At 58.8% G+C, this 21,110-nt stretch overlaps 4 protein-coding genes across 9 annotated transcripts; 1 reads left to right on the forward strand and 3 right to left on the reverse strand.

Annotated features, from left to right (window-relative positions):
- The first annotated feature begins 265 nt into the window (after positions 1–265).
- Positions 266–5,859, forward strand: MTFR1L (mitochondrial fission regulator 1 like). Of its 3 annotated transcripts, XM_036397064.2 has the most exons (7): positions 266–338; positions 409–471; positions 1,767–1,871; positions 2,480–2,589; positions 3,051–3,262; positions 3,779–4,094; positions 4,961–5,859. In XM_036397064.2, the coding sequence occupies exons 2-7, from the start codon at positions 457–459 to the stop codon at positions 5,064–5,066; spliced, it is 864 nt and encodes a 287-aa protein (XP_036252957.1). In that variant the 5' UTR covers positions 266–338; positions 409–456; the 3' UTR covers positions 5,067–5,859. The 3 variants fall into 3 exon arrangements, with proteins under 3 accessions (XP_036252957.1, XP_054373203.1, XP_036252958.1); XM_054517228.1 differs by lacking the exon at positions 266–338 and having other exon boundaries at positions 348–471; XM_036397065.2 differs by lacking the exon at positions 266–338 and having other exon boundaries at positions 348–471; positions 3,815–4,094.
- A 345-nt stretch (positions 5,860–6,204) lies between these two features.
- Positions 6,205–8,288, reverse strand: LOC129046929 (aurora kinase A and ninein-interacting protein-like). The gene is made up of 3 exons (XM_054517227.1): positions 8,166–8,288; positions 7,555–7,687; positions 6,205–7,051 (listed from the first exon to the last, which is right to left on the reverse strand). Exons 1-3 carry the CDS (start codon positions 8,253–8,255, stop codon positions 6,327–6,329), a joined length of 948 nt encoding a protein of 315 aa, XP_054373202.1. The 5' UTR covers positions 8,256–8,288; the 3' UTR covers positions 6,205–6,326.
- An 858-nt stretch (positions 8,289–9,146) lies between these two features.
- On the reverse strand, positions 9,147–12,078 carry PAQR7 (progestin and adipoQ receptor family member 7). The gene is given in 3 exon segments (XM_036397043.2): positions 9,147–9,933; positions 9,936–10,394; positions 11,917–12,078. Coding segments are annotated over 2 exon segments (1,029 nt in total). The 5' UTR covers positions 10,366–10,394; positions 11,917–12,078; the 3' UTR covers positions 9,147–9,334.
- A 2,403-nt stretch (positions 12,079–14,481) lies between these two features.
- STMN1 (stathmin 1) lies at positions 14,482–20,095 on the reverse strand. Of its 4 annotated transcripts, none has more exons than XM_036397094.2 (5): positions 20,068–20,095; positions 17,041–17,111; positions 16,183–16,355; positions 15,337–15,528; positions 14,482–14,994 (listed from the first exon to the last, which is right to left on the reverse strand). In XM_036397094.2, the coding sequence occupies exons 2-5, from the start codon at positions 17,051–17,053 to the stop codon at positions 14,926–14,928; spliced, it is 447 nt and encodes a 148-aa protein (XP_036252987.1). In that variant the 5' UTR covers positions 17,054–17,111; positions 20,068–20,095; the 3' UTR covers positions 14,482–14,925. The 4 variants fall into 4 exon arrangements, with proteins under 4 accessions (XP_036252987.1, XP_036252984.1, XP_036252988.1 ...); XM_036397091.2 differs by lacking the exon at positions 20,068–20,095 and adding an exon at positions 18,563–18,636; XM_036397095.2 differs by lacking the exon at positions 20,068–20,095 and adding an exon at positions 17,457–17,475.
- Positions 20,096–21,110: the final 1,015 nt, after the last annotated feature.

Consider the following 21,110-nt stretch of genomic DNA (forward strand, 5'->3'; position numbering starts at 1 on the left):
GGTGTCTCCAGTCCCCTCTACACCGGGGTGTCCCCAGTGTCCCCCTGCACCGGGGTGTCCCTTGCAGCACGGTGTTCCCAGTGTCCCTTGGCACCGGCGTGTTCCCAGTGTCCCCCCCGCACGGCGGTGTCCCCAATGTTCCCCTGTCCCCATGTATTCCCGGCCTGTCCCCTTATCCCCTGGCTGTCCCCATGCCGTCCCGTTGTCCCCTCGCTGTCCCCCGTTCCCGGCGCAGGCGCCGCGGCCCCGGAAGGCGCGGGGCGGGTCCGGTTCTGGTTCCGGGGATGGCGGCGGAGCGGGCGCTGGCAGCGGGCCCGAGCTGCGCCGCCGGCCCGCAGGTACCGGGGCCGGGCCGGGCTGGGGAGCCGGGCCGGGCCGGGCCGTGCTGAGCCCCCGTTGTTGTTGCAGTGAGCGGCGGAGCGGGTGCGATGAGCGGCCGGCGCTGAGCCTGCGGACATGGACGCGGAGGCCGTGAGTGACACGGGCGGGACAGCGGGCACTGCCCCCGGCACTGCCCCGGGATACTGCCCCGAAACTGCCCCGGGATACTGCCCCGGGATACTGCCCCGAAACTGCCCTGAAACTGCCCCGGGATACTGCCCCGGTATACTGCCCTGAAACTGCCCCGGGATACTGCCCTGGGATACTGCCCCGGGATACTGCCCTGGGATACTGCCCCGAAACTGCCCCGGGATACTGCCCTGGGATACTGCCCCGAAACTGCCCTGAAACTGCCCCGGGATACTGCCCCGGTATACTGCCCTGAAACTGCCCCGGGATACTGCCCTGAAACTGCCCCCGGACACTGCTCCGGCACTGCCCCGGGATACTGCCCCCGGCACTGCCCTGGGATACTGCCCCGGGATACTGCCCCGATACTGCCCTGGGATACTGCCCCGATACTGCCCTGGGATACTGCCCCGATACTGCCCTGGGATACTGCCCCGGGATACTGCCCCCGGCACTGCCCTGGGATACTGCCCCCGGACACTGCCCCGGCACTGCCCCAGCACTGCCCCGACACCTCCTCCGAGCCCCGGCACTGCCCCGGGGGCTGCCCCAGAACCTTCCCCCGGCGGCGTTTCCCAACAGCAGCTCCCGGGCACTGCCCCCGCCCCTGTCCCCAGGCAGAGATGGCAGAGATCTGTCCCCAGGCACAGATCTGTCCCCTCCCTGCCCCTGTCCCCAGGCACAGATCTGTCCCCTCCCTGCCCCAGCCCCTGTCCCCAGGCACAGATCTGTCCCCTCCCTGCCCCAGCCCCTGTCCCCAGGCACAGATCTGTCCCCTCCCTGCCCCTGTCCCCAGGCACAGATCTGTCCCCTCCCTGCCCCAGCCCCTGTCCCCAGGCACAGATCTGTCCCCTCCCTGCCCCAGCCCAGAGGCTTTGTCTGAAGGGCTCATCGGGAGTTTCAGGTGTGTCAGCATGAAGCAGTGCTCAGGCACAGAGCACAGAATGAGCTCCAGCAATAAATCGATTGTTGGGTGTGCTCTGGGCTCTTTGTGCTGTTCCCTGTGCAGGGAGGGCTTTGAGCTGTTCCTGCCACAGGAGCTCTCATGGGCAGAGCACTTCACCCTTTGGCTGCAGCTCAGAAGTGTCCTGAGAGCTCCAAACCAGCTGATAACCTCAGTTATCACCAGGTTCTCAGTTACAAGTGAAGACATAACAAGCCAGGGATCAGCCCCTGACAGCTGAGGAGAATTCCCAGCGTAATGAATTGCAGGGAGGGCCCTGGGTGCAGATGCTGACTGTGCTGTGTCCCTGCAGACCATCCCCATCTGGCAGAACAAGCCCCATGGCTCAGCTCGCAGCGTGGTCAGGATGATCGGCTCCAACCTGCCCCTGAAGCCCTGTCCCAGGGCCACCTTCGAGGTGAGTGTCCCCTGCCTGGGGGGCTGGGGGAGCTGGGGCAGGACAGGGCACTGCCAGCAGCTGCTGCTTTGCCCCTGCACATCTGCAGAGCTGTAGCCACAAAACCTGCACCAGTACAGTGAAGTTTAAGAGATTTTTTTTTTGTAATTTATTTTTTCTTGAATTCTGTTCTTGCGAAGCGATCCCTGGCAGCTTGAGGAAATCCCTGCTCGGGCAGTGCCTGAGCTGAGGGAGATGGAGAGGTGGAGCTGCTGCCCCAGGGTTTTGCTGTGTGACCTTCAAGGGGCCTGGTGCCCTCTGGGGCTGTTCCAGGACCGGGGAGTCCCTGATGTCACCCTTGGAGTGGCAGAGGGTGGCACATGGCCTTGGCAGCTCCTGGCCTGGATCAGGTGTCCCCTCCTGCCTCACTCACACAGCAGGGAGGAGCTGCAGCTGGCCCAGGGAAGCACAGAGGATTTATCTCCCAGCTCCAAAACCTCAAACAATTGTGCAAATTAAAGGAAACTGCTGGAATTGCTGCTGTGTGCCTGACAGAGCTGCCCACAGCACACCTGGGGCAGCTCCAGGAGAACAAGCACCCTCTCCTCAGCAGCATCTCCCCCTGCCAGGTGCTGCCAAGCGTGTCAGATCTGTACCTGGGGGATGTGCCCCCCGTGCCCACCCTGGCTGACATCGTGTGGATCGCAGCGGACGATGAGGAGACCTACGCCAGGGTCAGGTGGGTTTTCCTCTGCTGCTCCCTGGCACAGAGCTCAGGCCACACTCTGCTCACATGAGCACAACTTCCAGTCCCCTCAGGGTCTCGTGTGGTGCCTCTTGAAAGACATTTTCCCCAGAGAGGGGAAAAAAAATTACAAAGCACCTGGAGAGGAATTCCTGTGGGAAGTGCCAGGAGCCTGGGCCATGTCCTGCTCTGTGCACAGTAACCCCTCTCCAGGGCGTTTTCTGGCCAGGAAGTGGAAGGGTTGAGCTCTCCAAGGGCTGAAATGCCCTGGGCACTTGCAGGGATCCGGGGGCAGCCGCAGTTTCCTGTGTTCCTGGTGCTGCAGAGGTGCTCTCTGCTCTCTGAGGGGACACAGAGGCTTCACTGTTTCCTTGGAGGCTCTGCTGCCCTCGGGGGAGGCCAGGCTTTGTCCTGGACAGGTTTGGCCTCAGGGACTGACAGTTCTGTGTCCCCAGAAGTGACACTCGCCCGCTGAAGCACAAGTGGAAGCCGAGCCCCTTCACGGTGATCCAGAGGAACGCCTCAGTGCCCAACCTGAGGAAGCAGGAGGAGAAGCTGCTGGCCCTGAAGAAGCCTGGTTTGCCAGCCCTGAGCAGGACCACGGAGCTGCAGGACGAGCTGAGCCACCTGCGGAGCCAGATCGCCAAAATCGTGGCTGCACAGTCAGGTAGGGCCAGGTTCCTGCTGGGGCTGAGCCCTGCCTCCCTGCAGGCCCCCTCTGGGCTGGTCCCCTGAGCTCCCTGGGTTCCTCCAGGCCCCCTCTGGGCTGGTTTCCCAACATTTACCCTGCCTTTTACATTCTTTCCTCACTCCTCCATTGCTGCTGACCAGCAGGCCTGGATCAGTATATACAGAACCAGATATATCCTAAACTGCATTCAAGGTGCAGTGTCTCAGTGACACTACAAAACTCAAATATACAAACAGGACCCAATTGTGGGGTTTTTTTTAAAGTATCACAGGTATTTTGTTTAATGGTTCATCTGATTTACTGTTGGGGGCTGAGCCCTGGGTTCCTCCAGGCTCACTCTGGGCTGGTTCCCTGCAGTTCCCTGGTGGGGTGCTGGCTCTGGGGGCAGCTCAGGAGCTCTGCTCAGTTTTACATTCTGTTGTGCTGGTGAGAAGCTGTCCCAACCCCTGGATTGCTGTGAGTTCATCCATCACCTCCTGGTTTCTGTTCCAGCCTCGGCCCAGCTGACCCCAGACCTGTTATCTCCAGGGAGCTCGAACGCCTCCTCTCCCGTTCATTGCTTTGGGCCCTCTTTCCAGTCCACCACGTCCTTTGTGATCAGCGACATCACGGAGGAGGAGGCGGAGCTGGAGAGCCCCGAGGCGCCCTCGGTGGCCGAGCTGCCGCCGCTCTGCTCCGCCCCCGAGGGCCGGCCCGAGCCCCGCGACCCCGACGAGGAGGACTCGGTGTCCCTCTCCAAGGCCAGCAGCTTTGCTGACATGATGGGAATCCTCAAAGACATCCATAGGATGAAGCAGAGCAAAGACTTGTAAGTGCTTCCTGAAATTCTTCTGGAATTCTGAGTGAAATCCGCGCAGAGCCTGGGCAGGCACTGGGCTGGAGCTGCTCCCTGTCCTTCACTCCTGGGGGAAATGAGATACTGGTAACTCATTTCTGGGGTTTTTGCCCTTCTGGGACAGGAAATAATGGAGAATTTTCGTGGGGGAAATACCTCCTTGGAGCAGAGCTTGGTAACTCATTCCTGGGTTTTGTTGTTCAGGGCTGACTGCAGTGAGTTCTGTGCTCTGTCCCTCAAGAGCCAGGCTGAGCTGTCAGGCAGGAATTTGTGCAGTCTGCAGTCAGTTTTGGGCTGTCTGCAGTGAGGTTTGGGCACTCTGCAGTCAGTTTTGGGCACTCTGCAGTCAGTTTTGGGCACTCTGCAGTGAGTTTTGGGCTGACTGCAGTGAGTTTTGGGCACTCTGCAGTCAGTTTTGGGCACTCTGCAGTCAGTTTTGGGCACTCTGCAGTCAGTTTGGTCCCCTCAGGAGCCAGGCAGAGCTGTCAGTGAGTTTTGGGCTGTCTGCAGTCAGTTTTGGGCACTCTGCAGTCAGTTTTGGGCTGACTGCAGTCAGTTTTGGGCACTCTGCAGTCAGTTTTGGGCTGACTGCAGTCAGTTTTGGGCACTCTGCAGTCAGTTTTGGGCTGTCTGCAGTCAGTTTTGGGCACTCTGCAGTCAGTTTTGGGCACTCTGCAGTCAGTTTTGGGCACTCTGCAGTCAGTTTTGGGCACTCTGCAGTCAGTTTTGGGCACTCTGCAGTCAGTTTTGGGCACTCTGCAGTCAGTTTTGTCCCCTCAGGAGCCAGGCAGAGCTGTCAGTGAGGTTTGGGCTCACTGCACCGAGTTGTGTCCCCTCAGGAGCCGCCCTTCCCTGAAGCAGGAGGACCCGGCCGTGCTCATTGCAGAGGTGCTCAGGAGGAAGTTTGCCCTCAAGGATGAAGACCTGGCCCTGAAGGAGAAGTGATGCTGCTGCCCTCGGCTCTGCCAGCAGAGTTCTGCTCCCAAAAGCTCCTCCACAGTAGCTGCCTTCTCCTAAGGATTGAGCCTTTGCCTCTTTTATTAATCGTGGTTTGTGCACGGACACTTGGTCAGGAAATTGGATTTGATGTGTTTGCCATGTGTTGTTCTATTTAAGAAAATCCTTTTTAAGAAGATGGAAGCTCTTTCCCAGCTGTGTTTTGGTGTTGGTGAGGATCTCCTGGAGTGCTGCTGGATGAAGTTCTGTGCTCCTGCACTTTTGCTTGGTTTCCAGTTCAGCCCTGAGCTGCAAGGACAGAACCAGTTCCCCTGCCCAGTTTGAACAGGACAAAGCCCAGTTTTTATCCTGAGTGTGGCACAGAGCTGAGAACGAGCTCCTGGGTGCTCCCAGCCTTCCAGGGCTGTTGGATCATGGTGGGAAAAGGGATTTTAATTCCCCAAACCCCCCCAGCTCGGGTCTGAGGGATTTCCTGTGCCCTGGGTGTTCCTTCTCTCACAGATCAGCCACAGTTGCATGACAGAATGGCCTTAATTTCCTGCCAGTAATTTAATGTCCCATTAAAGTCCCTGTGCCCCCAGCCTGTGTTTTATTTCACCTCTCAGGGTCTGTTTATTGACCTGGCACCCCAAGCAGAGCAGGGCAGGAGCTTGGCCTGGCTGTGGCTGCAGCTCCCCCTCACCCAGAGCTCTCCCCCAGCTCCACCTTCCCTGCAGTGCCCCCATGCCTGTATTTAAAATGTGATTTTTTTTTCTTTCTATAAAATGGAGCCTTAATAAGACACTGATGGTCTGTGGGGTTATTGATGGGCTCGGGGTGGGGCTGGAATCCCAAATATTCAGGGGCCAGGGGCTTTCTTCGTCCTCCTGGATGTCCTTGAAAAATTAAATCATCATCCCCACCTCCAAAACCAGAGAAGAAGAGAATTCTGTGGCAGAGAGATGTGAGAATGTCCATTTTTAGGGAGCTCCTCCCCTGCTGGATGCACCCAGAGCCCCTGGGTGCTGTGGGCACTGTCCCTGTCCCCACAGGGCCCCTCTGCACCAGGATTTGGGGGGTTTTGGTGGAGATGGAGCTCTCAGCACTCCCTGCTCTGGGAATGAGCTCCGGGGACACAGCCAAACCCTCAGAAACAAAACTCCAACTTTTATTTGGATTAAAGCAGCATCTCAGAGAACAAACAGGAGCTGGGGGCTGCACCGAGGGCTTCCCTCCCCACTGTGAGCACCACAGAGCTGGGCTGGGCTCTCACCAGTGCTTGATGACCCTGTTCCCTTCTGAGTCCTGTGTGAACAGGGGCTCAGAGCCCAGCTCGGGGGGGTGCGGGGCCCTGGGGGGGCTGGGGGTGCCCCTGGGGGTGTCCCTGTCCCTGGAGGGGCTGGGGGTGGCCCTGTCCCTGTCCCTGTGGGCAGTGACCCTGCTCGCCTGGCAGAGGAGCTGCCTGGCCCTGGGGATGGCCGTGGGGATGTCCCTGTCCCTGGAGGGGCTGTGGGTGGCCCTGGAGGGGCTGTCCCTGTCCCTGTCCCTGTCCCTCCCCTGGCACAGGAGCTCCATGCAGGGCCCCGCTGGGGCCTGGCCCCGCTCCCGCAGGGGCTGTGCTGGCCCCGGGCTCTGGGGGGAGCAGCAAACCCCGCTGGGAGCAGCCCCTGGGGCCGGGTTTGTGTGCCCTGGCCCAGCTCTGGGGCCGGGCAATGCTGTCCTGCCCCCTGAGGCCGTTCCTGCAGGAGACACCCAGGGGTTGCTGCTGCCCCAGCCCCAGGAATCCCCCCCAGCCCCAGGGGAGGCTTTGCTGAGCCTCTGAGGCCCCACCTGGGGCTCCAGGGGTGTTTGTCCTGCCCGGGCTGTGCCCTGCAGCCCCTGCCCAGCCCCGGGGGGCTCCTCCTGGGCTCCCTCCAGCCGTGGCAAGGGCAGGATCTTCACCCTGGATTCCTCCCAGGGAGCAGCAGGCCTGAGGTTCTCTTTGTCTCTTTCATCTGCAAACAACAAGGAATTGGTGAAAGCTGAGCCATTTCCCAGGGTTAACCACCCCCAGAGCATCCCTGCTGTGCCCTGAGTGTCCCCAGGGACTGTCCCCAGCACTGCCACCACCCCCAGGGGTCCCCAGAGCTGCAGAGGCTGCCCTGGCACAGCCCCAGAGCTGCAGCTGCAGCCCAGAGTCACCAAAAACCCCCAGAACTCCCCAGCTCTACCCTGGCCTCACACTGGCATCGAGCCCCATGTTTGTCTCTGAAACCATCCCATAGAAAATCCAAGTTTTGCCTCGGAAACCATTTCATTAAAAAATCCAAGTTTTACCTCTGAAATAATTCCATAGAAAATCCAAGTTTTACCTTGGAAACCATTCCATATAAAATCCAAGTTCCCAGGACCATCCAGCTCCCCCTTCCTGGGAGTTCCAACCTTTGCCCTGTGCCCCACAAAATGCCCAGCATTTTCTGCCCAGGAGAGGAGAGCTGGGTTGATGAGGGCTGAGTACCTGGCTGGGGGCTGAAGAAGCTGAGGATGGAGCTCTGCCTGGGGCTGATGCCTTCCCTGCTGCCAGGCTGTGGGAGCAGCACCAGGCTCTGCTTCCTCCCTGCAGCTCGGGTGGGTGCTCTGAGCGTGAGGGGCTGCGGGGAGAAACACATGAAAAATATTAAATTAAATAGAAAACCAACTCTGCCCCTGTCCCAGCACTGTGGAACAGCTCACACCTTCATTATGCGGCATCAGAATGCTGGATAAGTCATTATCATTTGACAATAATTATTAGTTATTAATAATTTGCAAAGCATCAGTCATTTGGGGTGGGCAGCTGTTCCACGGCTCTGCCACCCTCATGGCAAGAAGTTCTTCCCCACGCTGAGGTGGAACTCGTTGTGTTTTATTTTATGGCCATTGCTCCTCGTCCTGTCCCTGAACAGAGCCTGGCACCATCCTCTGACAGCCCTTGGGGATATTTTATGGTTTTTGGGGTCCCCTCTCAGCCTCCCCTCCCCAGGCCCCGAAGGAGCCCCGGGGTTCAATGGCAGCGCCTCAGCCCGGCCCGGGGGTCCCGGGGGGCTCCCGGTGCTGGCCCGACGCCCCCGGTTCCCCTCAGGGCCTCACCGGTGCCCGGCCCCGCTTCAGCTCCGCCGTGTCCAGCCACACCCCGCAGGCCTCGGCCGGGGCCGCGCCGGCCCCGCGCCGCCGCCTCATCCCGGGGCTGCCGGCGGCTCCCCGGAACCGGGCCTGGGCACGGTTCCGGTTCCGGGTTTTCCCCTTCCCCGGTTCCGGTTTTTCCCGGTCCGTTCCCGTTCCCCGGTTCCGGTTCCGGTTTTTCCCGGTTCCCGGTTCGCGTTTTCCCGCTCGCGCCGGCCCCGCCCTCAACACGCACTGCGCACGCGCCGCCCGCAGGAACGGACCAATAGGAGACGAGAGGCGGTGCCATGTGTGCCCCGCCCCCTAAGACGCACTGCGCACGCGCTGCCCTAGGGAACGGGCCAATGGGAGATGAGGGGCGGTGCCACGTCTGTCCCGCCCCCTAAGCAGCACTGCGCACGCGCCGCCTGCGGTACGGACCAATGGGAGATGAGGGGCGGATCCAGATGTGGGATGAGACCACGCCCACACGGGCCCTGCCCTCTATAAGGGATTGTGGCGGCAGGGCGTCTGCAGAGGATTGGGAGCGGAACCGGGAGCAGGACCGGACCGGACCTGGCGGGGGCAGAACGGCCCCAGCTTTGCCCGGATCCACGGCGGGACATCCACACCCGCCTGTTCCCAGCCTGACCCGGTGCTGGGGCTCCCATCGCACCAACCCCTCCTCTCCCCGCGCCTTCAGGGCCAGGGCCGTGCCCATGCTGCTCCCAGCGGGTAAAGGATGGGGCCTGGCACTGCATGGAGAGCTCTGAACAACTCCCTCAGCCCTACAGGAGGGGCCTGACGTGATGTTAAATTAATTTGTCACCTCAGTGGTTTAACCAGCCTCGCCTTGGTCCGTTTCCATGGTTTAGAGTCTGACAGGGACCAGATGGCCTCTCCTTATCTTGTGCTGGGAGCCCTGGCAGCCTCCCAGAGCCTTCCCAGCCCATCAGGGCACACGGACACTTTGTTCCAACTGTTTATTCAGAGCTGAACTGAACCCTGTACCATTCTATGAGCAAGCTGGAACTTAGGCTGGATTTAAAAAGCACTAAAAGCATTTCTCATTCTTATAGAAAGCGCTTGCTGAGTAACAGTTCCTGAAGCAGCATCTGGGGGCTTGGGGCTGGGTTTGGGCTGGGCTCATTTTTTGTTTACTCCTCCTTGAGGCCCAGCTTGTTCCTCACCCTGCGGGCCATGTAGGCGGCTGTGAGGACGGAGCAGGTGATGGTGAGCAGGAAGAGGGCAGAGAAGTCGTGAGCCAGGCCCTGCTGCAGGGAGGAGTAGATCTCCCTCCTGGACTCGTAGTCCAGCACCACGGCCTCGATCTGCGCCAGCGTGCAGAGCACCAGGAACACGTGGAAGATCTGGTGGCTCTGCCCCACGAAGTGGCACCTCCCGGGGAACCACTTCTCGGGGTAGGGGTGGGAGAAGAAGAAGGCGGCGAGGAGGAAGAAGAGCACCTGGCACTTGTGGTAGAGCAGGGCGGGGTCGGGGCGCGCGGCCGTGCAGATGCGGTGCAGCACGGGGCTGATGTCCAGCAGGTAGGCCAGCCCCGAGGGCAGCTCCTGGCACAGGCGCCCGGGCAGCGAGCAGCGCGGGTGGAAGCGGAACTTGGCGTAGCAGGAGCCGGCACAGGACAGCCAGGCCAGCGCCGCCGCCAGCGGCAGGAAGAACCCGCGGACCTGGCGGTGCCAGCCCGGCTCGATGGCGTAGTAGAAGTGACCCAGGGCGCTGCCATACTGGTACACGCCACCCCCACGTAGTCCATGAAGAAGAAGCTGTAATGCCAGAACTCAGACTTGGCCTGCAGCAGGTGGGCCAGGCTGCTGAAGGTCAGGTAGGTGATGGAGGCGGCCAGGATGATGAGCAGGGGCCGGGCGTGCGCGTCCTGCCCGAAGTCCACGCGCTGCCAGAGGCGCTGCAGGCGCAGCAGCAGCACCAGCGCGGCCGCCAGGTGCGACCACACGTTGACGGCCTCGTTGTGCTGCTGGAAGAGCGTGGAGAAGTAATAGCGCCAGGTCTGGCGCACGGGCCGGTAGCCGCCGTGGATGTAGGGCTTCCAGAACACCGGGGGCACCTCGGCGCTGCTCACCGTGCCCAGGGACAGCGGCGCCAGCAGCCCCGGCAGCTGCCTCATGCTGATGAGGAGCTGGCTCAGCTTCTGCGGCACCACCGTGGCCATGCTCGGGCCAAACTCCACCTCCTTGTTACCTTGGGGAAGGAGAGAAAGTTCTGCTGTGGGGTTTTAATGCAATAATTGTCACAGACATCTTTTATGGAAAACCCTTTCCTTAGGATTTTCCCTCCTGAGAAGCTGAGAGGCCTCAGGAACAAAATGTACCCAATGGTTATCTGCTGCTGTGGGATGCAACAGGTGCATCTGGGATTGGGCTCATGTGGTTGTTTCTAATTAATGGCCAATCACAGCCCAGCTGGCTCGGACTCTCTGTCTGAGACACAAGCTTTTGTTATTCATTCTTTCTTTTTCTGTTCTTAGCCAGCCTTCTGATGAAATCCTTTCTTCTATTCTTTTGGTATAGTTTTAATATAATATATTTCATAAAATAGTAAATCAGCCTTCTGAAACATGGAGTCAGATCCTTCTCTCTTCCCTCATCCTCGGATCCCTGCGAACACGGTCACAAATAATCAACAAGCAGAGGGTGTTTAAACGCTCTGGTTGGGTTTTTCCTCCATAGAATCCCCAACAACAGTGACAAAAAGGAGGCTGGAGGGAGATTTAAGAACCCCTGAGGTGCCTCTGCTGTGGGGGCAGCCCCAAGGACACGAGGCTGGGGTTAAATGACAATAATGAACACACCAGGACACAGCAGTGCCTGGCTCACCCCCCTCCCTGTGGTTTGGGAACTGCTAAACAAACCAAGCATCCCAAACAAAGCTCCCACTGCAGATTCCCCCTCCTGTAAACTGTTTGCAGTGTCTGTCCTTACAAATACCAACAAGTAACAGAGGCTGCAGCTCCTGTGTTTGGAGTTTTACCTCCTTTTTTTAGCTTCTGATTTTCCAAGCAGCTTCCCACATCGTGGCCCTGCTACACCACTGAGGTCCAGCAGAGTAATCTTTATCAGCAGGAATTTCCATATTTACCTTTTGGAAGCTGCTGTCCTTACCCAGTGCAAGGCAGCCCTGCCAGCTTCTTCAGCCTTTTCATAAAAACTTATTGAGATTCTTTACCTGCTCTTGCTCAGACAAGTCCTGAAGAAAACCTGGTTCACGTCCAGCTCCAGTGCTGCTCTGTGCCTCACCCCCAGACAAGTGCCCTCATTTCAGGGACAGGAAAAGCTCTTCAAAGTTTGGGAACAGGAGGAGGTGGGGATGGGACTGTTTGCTTTAAAAAACTCTGTAATTTCCTCATCAAAGTTAGGCTGTAACTCATTCCTGCCTGAATCCAAGGGGCACAGATGCAGAAAGAAAAACAAACCAGGCTCTTTGCTGCTCCATTTCCCTCCCAACTGCCCTTTGCCCACCTGGCCGGGTTAGAGAGGCCCGGCTGGGGCAGGACCTCACCCCGGCCACCCCAGCCCTCCCCAGCCCTGCACCCTCCCCAAAAGCCGCCACCTTCTGGGGCTGCCAGGGGAAATTCACCCCCTGAACTTCCTCCGGCTCTGAACCGCAGCAGCCCCGAGAGGGCAAAAGCAGAACCTGCCCAGTTCGGCGGTTGTGCCCCAAATTCCGCGGGCAGCTTGGAGCAAACGCTGCCCGGAGAACTTGCCTGGGTGCCGGGGCTGCCTCCGGGAGCAGGGCAGGGGGCTCAGCTCTCTCTCAGCTCTCCCAGCTCTCAGCTCGACCCCTCCGCAGCTCCCAGAAGGGAAATTCCTGCGGGAAAGGCGGCCCTGGGAGATGCCGTGGCAGGAGCAGCCCGGCCAAGGGAGCGGTGTTTACTTCAGCTCCTCCAAAGCTCGTCGGAGCAGGATTTCATCCGCCGAGCTCTTCCCAACTACCGAGCCTTGAGCAACGCTCCGTTATGACGGGAGCGCATCCTGGAAATCCTTCGTGTGCCTCGTACTCCAAATAACAGCCTGCGCCTCCGCAGAGCTGGGCTAACGCTGCCTCAGCCGCCCGGCGTTTCCTCCGCAGCGTTTCCTTTGCCCGGCAGCATCCACCCCACCCGCTGGATTTTTCTGCGATGATAAAGACTCGCCCCCGGCTGTTTACATCGCTGTTTGCTCCCGCCACGCAGCGGCACAGCCTCCCAAAGCCTCCCAAAGCACTCACGGCTCTCATTTTCCAACCACCTCGGGTTTTCTCCGGCTCCGATCAGCCCCCGATCCACCTGAGCCCCCGCAGACCCTGGGCAGCCCGGGATGGTTCTCCCTCCCCTGGGATGGGGATGAGCCGGGTTTCGGTTCCCGTCCCATCGTGGAGCCCCCTGGGACCCCCGGCCCCGCCCCGGCACCTGCAGAACGGCCCCGTCCGGTCCGAACGGCCCCGGCCCGGCCCCGCCGCCTCCTCCCGGCCGGGGGTCCCGGGGGTCGCGGCCCCTTGGAGCTGCTCCGAGCCGCTGCTCCTCCCTTTGCAGCCCCGACGCGGCTCCGCATCCCTCCCTCCCTCCCGACGCGGCTGGAATAAGTTGTTGTTGTTGTTGTTATTATTATTATTATTATTAATTTTTTAAGGAACTGTTTCCAGCCCAGCTCTCCCCAGAGGGACCCCGAGTTCTGTTTTCCTGCCCTGCTCATTCCCTTCCCTTACCCCCCCTCAGGTCACTGCTGTCCTCTCCCTCCTCCCACCCCCCCAAATCCCCCCGGAGCCCTCGGGGACCCCCGAGCGGGCCCTGCAGCCCCGCTGAGCCCAGGCTCGGCAGGCACGGGCAGCAGAAGGAAGAGGAGGGAACAGAAGGCCCCGCGCGAGCTCTGACAGCTCTGGCAAGCCTAAACCTCACATTTAGCATCCATTTGGGCTCCAGCACCATTTGGGGTTTGGCAGAGCTGCCATTCTCCTCCCCCACGTTCGGGAGAGAGGAGAAAAAACCCCACATGGCATCGGGGACACTCTTTCCTCAGCAGGTAACTACATTAAAATGAAGATCTGGGGGGTTTTGATTGCTGATTGTGCCTCATTTTGTACTCCGGAGCTGCTCCAGGGCTCCCTCCAGCCTCCATTACGCAGTGCCAGGTGCTCAGCCGCTCTCCTGGCTGCACTCGCAAGCTTTGAGACAAAGTTCAGCCCTGTTTTCCTGCCCTCAGCCTGTGGGGCAGACCCTGACCCCATCTCTGGGCAGATTCTGACCCCATTCCCAGGCAAACCCTGACCCTATTCCTGGGCAGGTTCTGACCCCATCCCCAAGCAGACCCTGGCCCCATTCCCGGGCAGGCCCTGGCCCCATTCCCGGGCAGGCCCTGGCCCCATTCCCGGGCAGGCCCTGGCCCCATTCCCGGGCAGGCCCTGGCCCCATTCCCGGGCAGGCCCTGGCCCCACACCGGTGTCCTCAGGTTCCTCCCTCACTGCCGGGCCATGCCGAGGAGCCCCGAGCCCAGCAGGGAGCAGCAGCGCCTCTCCCGTCCCTCCAACCCTGCCGCAAATCGCTCAGGGCAGGGCCAGGACCCACCGGGCACTGCAGGGCTCTGTCCTGCTGCTCCTCTGGGGTAAGAACGCGGCAGAGCCCAGGGGGACACGGGCAAAGTGTCCCGAGCCGAGGCTCCTTCTCCACCACACCCCAGAGCAGAGTCCAGCGGCCAGGACTCCCCGAGTCCCTTAGAAAAAACCAATTCTCTACGGATATTCCACCTTCAGGTGCTCTGGGTGTGGAGTTAAACTGAAAACAAACCCGGGAGCCAAGGACAGAGGAAGGATTGAGGCCAGTGCCAGCAGTGCCACCTCCAAGGAGCTGTGGCAGCCCCAGGGTGTTTTGGGGAGGGTGGTGGTGCCTGCTCACACCCCCAGGGCAGCCCAGGTACCTGTGGGTATCCTCAGGGCAGGGTTTGGGGTACAACACAGCGATTTTGTTCCAAATCCACCTAAAAATCATCTTTGCTCAGAGCCCCTCCCCTTTCTTGCAGGCAGAAGGAACAAACAGAGCAGGCTGGGGGCAGGTGCTGCTCCACCCCAGCACAGAAATTGTTCTTCTGCCCTGAGCCCTTGGGGCAGCCACGCAGGTCCTGCTGGCCCCTGTGCCACACACGTCCCCCCGAGCCCTGGGCAACAAGGGCCACTTGTTGGATGGCCCAGCAGCACAAACAGCCCCAGCTGAGGTGTCACACAAAGCCCCCATTGTCACAGCCCCAGGACAATGCCCTGGCCCTGCACCCAGCCCTGGCTCCTGAGGAAGGCAGGCAGATAACAGCACTGTGCAGCTTTATTGAGTCACTTGTTACAGCAGGATTTTAGCAGACTGGACAGTCAGAGATTTTTGTTTGAAGTGTAACAGATATTCAGCATGGAACAGTTACCAGAGATTCCTTGCACAAAGGTCTTACAGAGCTGATACAGTACTCGCCATCAACCCAGGAGCGAGTGCACTGGCGTAGAAAAGGATGCAACAAGAAGAAAAAGCTACACTGGAAAGACAACACTTTAGAAAAGTGACACATGGAAGGTCTCCCCTCTAGCCCCCAAAGCAAGTGTACAGTTTGGATCTAATTTTACAGTTCTACATCAGTTTCTAAGAAACGTAAAAAAAAAGAAATATATATATAACCGAACCAAAACCAAAGTTAAAACCACTGGCCAGTACAGTCTTTGGATATTTGGAGGAGGGGGAGAGTCAGTTGCCAGAGCGGAGTCAGTCGGTCTCGGCCTCGCCAGGGTCTTTGCCTTCTTTGTTCTTTCGGACCTCTTCCACATGCTTGTCCTGAAAAACAGCACAGAACTGAAAACAGCAGCACGGGAGCTGGAAAACAGCAGCACGGGAGCTGAAAACAGCAGCACGGGAGCTGTGAGCTCGGGGGACAGGGGGCTCTGGGGACAGGGGGCTCTGGGGACAGGGGGCTCTGGGGACAGGGGGCTCCACACCACTGAGGGGCACAGAGGCTGCCCAGCTCCATCCCTCCTGCACAGAGCTGGAATGCTGCAGATTCCACGGGCTCCCCACCTGCTCAGGGCAGCCTCTTCCTCGGGAGGATTCTTTGGGGTTTTTTACCGACTTTTCCCAGCAGGGAGCAGGGGCAGCTCCCTGGCAGGGCTCCACACCCACCTTCTCCCGCAAGCGCTCCAGCTTGGCAGCCATTTGTGCCTCACGGTTCTCTTTGTTGGCTTCCATTTTGTGGGTCAGCTTCTCCTCTGCCATTTTGCTGAAGTTGTTGTTCTCCTCGATGGCTTTCTGCAGCACCTCCTTCTCGTGCTCCCGCTTCTCGGCCAGCTGCTTCAGCACTTCTGCCTCGTGGGACTGGGGAGGCACGGCCAGGAGTGAGGGAGCCCCAGGGCTCCTCGGGCACTCGCTCAGCTCCTGGGGCTGCCACCCTCCCTCAGAACCTGCACCTCTCACCACATCTACCTGCAAAGCTCACTTTCTGGCATTGCACATCTTGTTAAATGGGGTTTTTCTGGAGAGGGAACATGGATTTGGTTTTTTTGATGTTAATATCGAAGGAACTTTCCTTGAAGATCCTCCCTTCTCACTGAGATTCAGGTCAGGCTCACTTCAATCAAAGCCTCGCCACCCTCGAGGGCTCCAGGCTGCACCCCCAGCCACATCTTTCATCACTCAGACAATTTATTCCCCAACTTCTCATTACAGATTCACTGCTGCATTTTCTGGGAGAAAATTCATCTGTTCTGGTGTTAAAAGACAAGAAAAACAGCTTCTTCCTGAAAGAGCTGCCCCTCTCAGCTACGTTCCCTCCCAGTTTTTCTTCACAATCTCTTTGGAACCAAAACCATGACCACAGAGCTTCATGAGAGCCCCAGGGATTTCATTAATAAATTCCAGTAATATTCAATTTGGCATTTAAAAAACAAAACACTTATCCCAAGAAGAAAAGAGAGCCCCAAACTCTGAGAACTGGTGGAGCAGAGCTCACTTCAGCTGCTCCAGCTTTACCTTGCGTCTCTCCTCAGCTGCTTCCAGCTTCTTCTGGATCTCCTCCAGGGACACATCCTTCTTCTTGGGGGGAGACAGAGGGAACTCTGCCACGGCCTCTTTGGAGCGGGGGCTGAGGATCAGCTCAAAGGCCTGCCCAGAGGCTCGCTTCTCCAGCTCCTTCACCTGGATGTCTGGGAGAGCAGGGAACAAAGCCACAAAAACGGGTATTGAGTGCAGGAACTGGCTCAGGTGACGTTAAAAACAGCCTTCCAAAATTCAGCACCCCCAAGTCCCCTGAGGAAGGGCAGCCAGGACAGGAGTTTTGTTTTCAGCACAGCAATACTGTTAAAAATGTGGAAATTTCCTTTGCAACCCTTGCTCGATCCTGCATCGCCCAAGCACCTGCTGCTTTAATTTAGCCATCAACATCCCAAGCGGTGAGAACAAGTCCATTGGCTCAAATCAAAAATCATTCTCCACCCAGTGACAAACCTGAGGATGAATTTCCAGGCGCTTGCCTACAACCTGAGAGAGCCAAGAAGGGAAAAAAGGGTTTTTGGAGAAATGTGCAGGCAGGGCTGTCTCCCCCAGCCCTGCAGGGTGTCAGCTGCACCCGCGTGGTCCCCACGATGTCTCGGTGACAGCCAGCTCTGCCGAGGGAGCAGATGGCTGCAGGGAGCCCATCTGCTGCCAGACTCCTCTTTTGGGGTGTTTTCACAACCACCCAGCTCCAGCAGCCTCGCCCAAGATGGGAGAAAAGCCTGCTGACAGCGGCTTATTTCACTAGATTTGGGTTCTAAGTTATTCCTGAAGAAATTAGGAGGCAACAAAAAAAAAAAAAAGACACAAGAGCATTTAGCACAGGATTCTACCTACCAGAAGTAGCCATGGCCAAGAAAATCAGAGTCCAGAAGCCAAGCCTGGGAGAAGGTCAGTCAGGTGGGTTCCTAGGTAACAAAGAGATGTGCCTTTCAACAGCCAGCACAGGGATCCTGCTCCTTCTAATAGAAACTGCTGAACAGAATTAGAGCTGCTGAACAAAAGGCAGACAAGGTAGGTCACTGCAGTCAGTGATTCCAGGCATTTTGTGCAGCTGATGGACGGTGCTGGGAATACTGGAGATGCTATGGAATTACTGGCGTTGCAGGAGCTGGGTGATATTCGAGCATCTTCAATCCGTTTTATTCCACCTTAAGGTACTCGAACAAAGACCCCCGTTTTAGCATGGGGCTGTGGGGATTTCACTGCTCTCACACATATAAAAGAGCTCGCAGAATACAAAAATGACGCACCACAGGACAGCACGGCTAGGATTCCTGCCACTCCCGAAGGATCTGAAATGTGCGCAATCGAGCTCATTTAAAATTCGGTTTTAATTGCGCAGCTCAAGTCAGATGCTTCACACCGCGGCAGACAGCGAGGGCGTACACCGCCCAGCACACCTCGTGAAAACGGGGCGCCGTAAAAAAATGCCAGAAAAAGGTCTAGGAGCCGTTTAAATTAAAATCAACAAAAAAGGGGTTTTTTTGGGGGGGGTGGAAGGGGCTCGGATCGGGGGCCGGGCGGGGCCGGGGCGCGGAGCGGGGACCGCGCGGCCCTAGCCCCGCCCCCTCGCGACAGCAGCCAATCACCGCCGAGGCGCCAGCGGAGGCCCCGCCCCCGGCCCGCCCCCGCCCCTCCAACCGCACCGAATTCAAACGGCTGGGGAGAGCGCGCGCGCGCCCGCGCGAGGGGGCTCGAGGGAGGGGGCGGGGCCAGCGCCAACATCCGGGCACCTGCCGCCCCCCGCCTCAGGTGCGGGGCCGCCCCCCCGCCCCCCGCCTCAGCCCCTCAGGGGCGAAGGGGACGGGGAGCGCTGGGCAGCGACACCGGGACAGGGCGCTCCGACAGGGTCCCCCACAGCTCGATGGCGTCGGGGCGCGGCCGCCCGGATACCGCCCCTTCCCCACTAACAATGGCGGGGAGGGGAGGGGGCGCCGCTGCCGCGGGTAGGGCGTCGCCCCTCGCTAAGGGACAATAGCCATCCCCTTCCCCTCCGCGATCGGGGCACGGGGGGAACACGGACGCATACGAGGAATCCCCCCCATTGTCTCCCTTCCCTTTGTCACCGCAACGCTCCAAAACCGGGCGGCGACGCGATGCCCGCGAGCGGGGACAAAAGCGACCCCCGCCCCGAGCGCCCGAGAAGCGCCCCGCAGCCCCCCCTCACCTTGACACCCACCCTGGGGCCCCCTCCGCCGCCCGTATCAACGGGGCGCCGCACCCCCGTGAAGCACCGACACTTCCCCCTGTCCTTCCTCCAGCCCCCTCGAGACGCGGAGGGTGCGGCGGGGGGGGGCCCCCGCGGCCGCGGCCCGCCCGTGCCCGCTCCCCCGTGGCGGCCCCGCCGCGCACCCACCTGCCCGCGCCGCCGCTCCGGCCACACTCCGCTCGCGCCCGCCCCGCCGTGCACAAAAGCGCCAAACAAAGGCACGTGACCCGCCCCGCCCCGCCCCGATTGGCCGAGCCCGCCGGCACGTGCCGCCCGCCGGGGAGGGGGGGGGGCTGTGGGGGGCTCGTGCCCACCCCCCACGAACGCGCCCCCCCCGCCCCCGGCCGCGCGGGGCGTGCCGGGAGTTGTAGTTCGCCCCCGGCAGGGGGCGGCGGCCCCCGCGCTCGGCCCGGGCCGCACCGGGGCTGCGGGGCCGGACCGCGACGCCCCCCGGCCGTCAGGGACCCCCAGAGCCCCGCGCTGGGACCCCGCTCCTGCCCCCGGAGCGGCTGGGATTCCCTTTGTGTCTGGTGGGGCGGGCAGGGGCGTCAGGGCCTGTGCTGCGGTCAGGGGTGTCCGGCCCGACGGGGGGAATGGTCAGAGTGGAGCTGTGGCTGGGGTGAGCAGAGCTGCGGCCACCTCACCGCCATGGTCATGTCAGATCCATGGTCACCTCATGGCCATGGTCATATTAGATCCATGGTCATGTCAGATCCATGGTCACCTCACTGCCATGTCAGATCCATGGTCACCTCATGGCCATGGTCATGTTAGATCCATGGTCATGTCAGATCCATGGTCACCTCACTGCCATGGCAGATCCATGGTCATGTCAGATGCATGGTCACCTCATGGCCATGGTCATGTCAGATCCATGGTCACCCCACAGCCATGGTCATGTCAGATCCATGGTCACCTCACTGCCATAGCCACCCGGAGCCATGGTCATCTCACGGCCATGGTCATCTCACGGCCATGGTCATGTTAGATTCATGGTCACCTCAAAGCCATGGTCACCACAAGATCGTGGTCACCTCAAATCCATGGCCACCTTGAAGCCATGGTCACCTCATGGCCATGGTCCCCTCAAAGCCATGGTAACCCCAGATCCATGGTCACCTCAGAGCCACAGCATTGAGATCTCAGTCACCTCAGAGACATGGTCACCGAGGAAAGGGCACGGCCAGCTCAGGGCCACCAAAACCATAGAGCTCTTGGTCATCACCAAGACGACCACTGAGTCCCTTTGGTCATCTCGGGGTCACAGCCACCACAGAGCCACCACACCCGCAGCATTTCGGGGCCACCCAGAGCAAACCCCAACTGTGCAGATCCCATGGAACGGGCACGGTGGCTCCATAGGGACCTTCCCCTCCTCAGGACACCCCTCTGGAAGCTGCTCACTCCCAAAACTGCTCCCAACAAACTCTCTTCGTGCCCACGTGTCCCTCACCAATCAATCCCGTGGTGGTTTCCACGCTCTGGCCACAGCAAGAGTCAACGCACACAAAAGGCAGATGGACACACAGCACAATCCTCCACTGCAGCCTCCACACCCTCAACCCCAAAAAAAATCGATTTTCTGGGACCCCCCCCTCGCCAAGCACCCTCCTAAACCCAATGATTTCGCACCAAAAAGAGAGGGCTCCTACCTTTGAAGGTTAATATTGTGACAGAAAGGCAGGGAGCTTTCAAAACAGAGATTATTTTAAACGCTGGCCCTGGTTTTTGCTGATCTGACGTCTATTTCCATGGAAACCACATCCAGCCGCCGAGCTGCTGGAACTGGGAGAGGCACGGTGGCCATGGAAGAGCCATTTTCCAGCAGGGTGCTGGAACCTTTTTGTGGCACTGCCGGGATCCCAGACCCCAAATCTGAAACCTGAAACCTGCTGGGCATCCCTGCTGGCAGCTCCAGCCCAGGGAAATCCCATCCCTGTCACCCCCAGCACACATGGAAAACATTGAGAGCCTGGATGGAACGGTGCTGGGGGCAAAGCAGCCCCTGCCACCAGGCTGTGCTGGACTTTATTATCATTTATTAAACATTTATTAATTTATTTAACACTGTGGTGGACAAAGCAGCCCCTGCCACCAGGCTCTGATGGACTTTATTTTAATTTATTGATCATTTATTAATTTATTAAATGCTGTGGGGGACAAAGCAGCCCCTGCCACCAGGCTCTGATGGACTTAATTTTAATTTATTAACCATTTATTGATTTATTAAATGCTGTGGTGGACAAAGCAGGCAGCAGCCCCTCCCACCAGGCTATGTTGGACTTTTTTGTAATTTATTAATTATCACCCGTGCAGCCCAACAGTGGGGTGGGGTGGAGGCTTTAATATTAACGCTTTTGAGTCAATCAATGAGCTTATCCTGGGATGATCCCCGGATTTCCCAGAGGAAATGAGGGTTCCTGGGCTCGGGGCTTTTGGGATGTACCTGTGTGAGGGCCTTGATCAGTGCTCAGCCCTGGGAGGGGAGGAGGAAATTTCCTTTTCAGAAAAAAAAAAAAAAAAAAAAAAAAAAAAGAAACAAAAAAGAAAAAAAAAAAAGGAGGAAAAAAGGAACAAAAATAAAAAAATAAAAAGGGGGGGAAATAAATTAAAAAAAAAAAAGGAAAATAAAAAGAAAATTTTTTTAAAATTTAAAAAAAGACCTGTCTGTAGCTTACCTTCCTTGGCAGACTGG

The sequence above is a fragment of the Molothrus ater genome, chromosome 24 (genome assembly GCF_012460135.2).
Source record: "Molothrus ater isolate BHLD 08-10-18 breed brown headed cowbird chromosome 24, BPBGC_Mater_1.1, whole genome shotgun sequence".
In the NCBI taxonomy this organism is placed as follows: Eukaryota; Metazoa; Chordata; class Aves; order Passeriformes; family Icteridae; genus Molothrus; species Molothrus ater.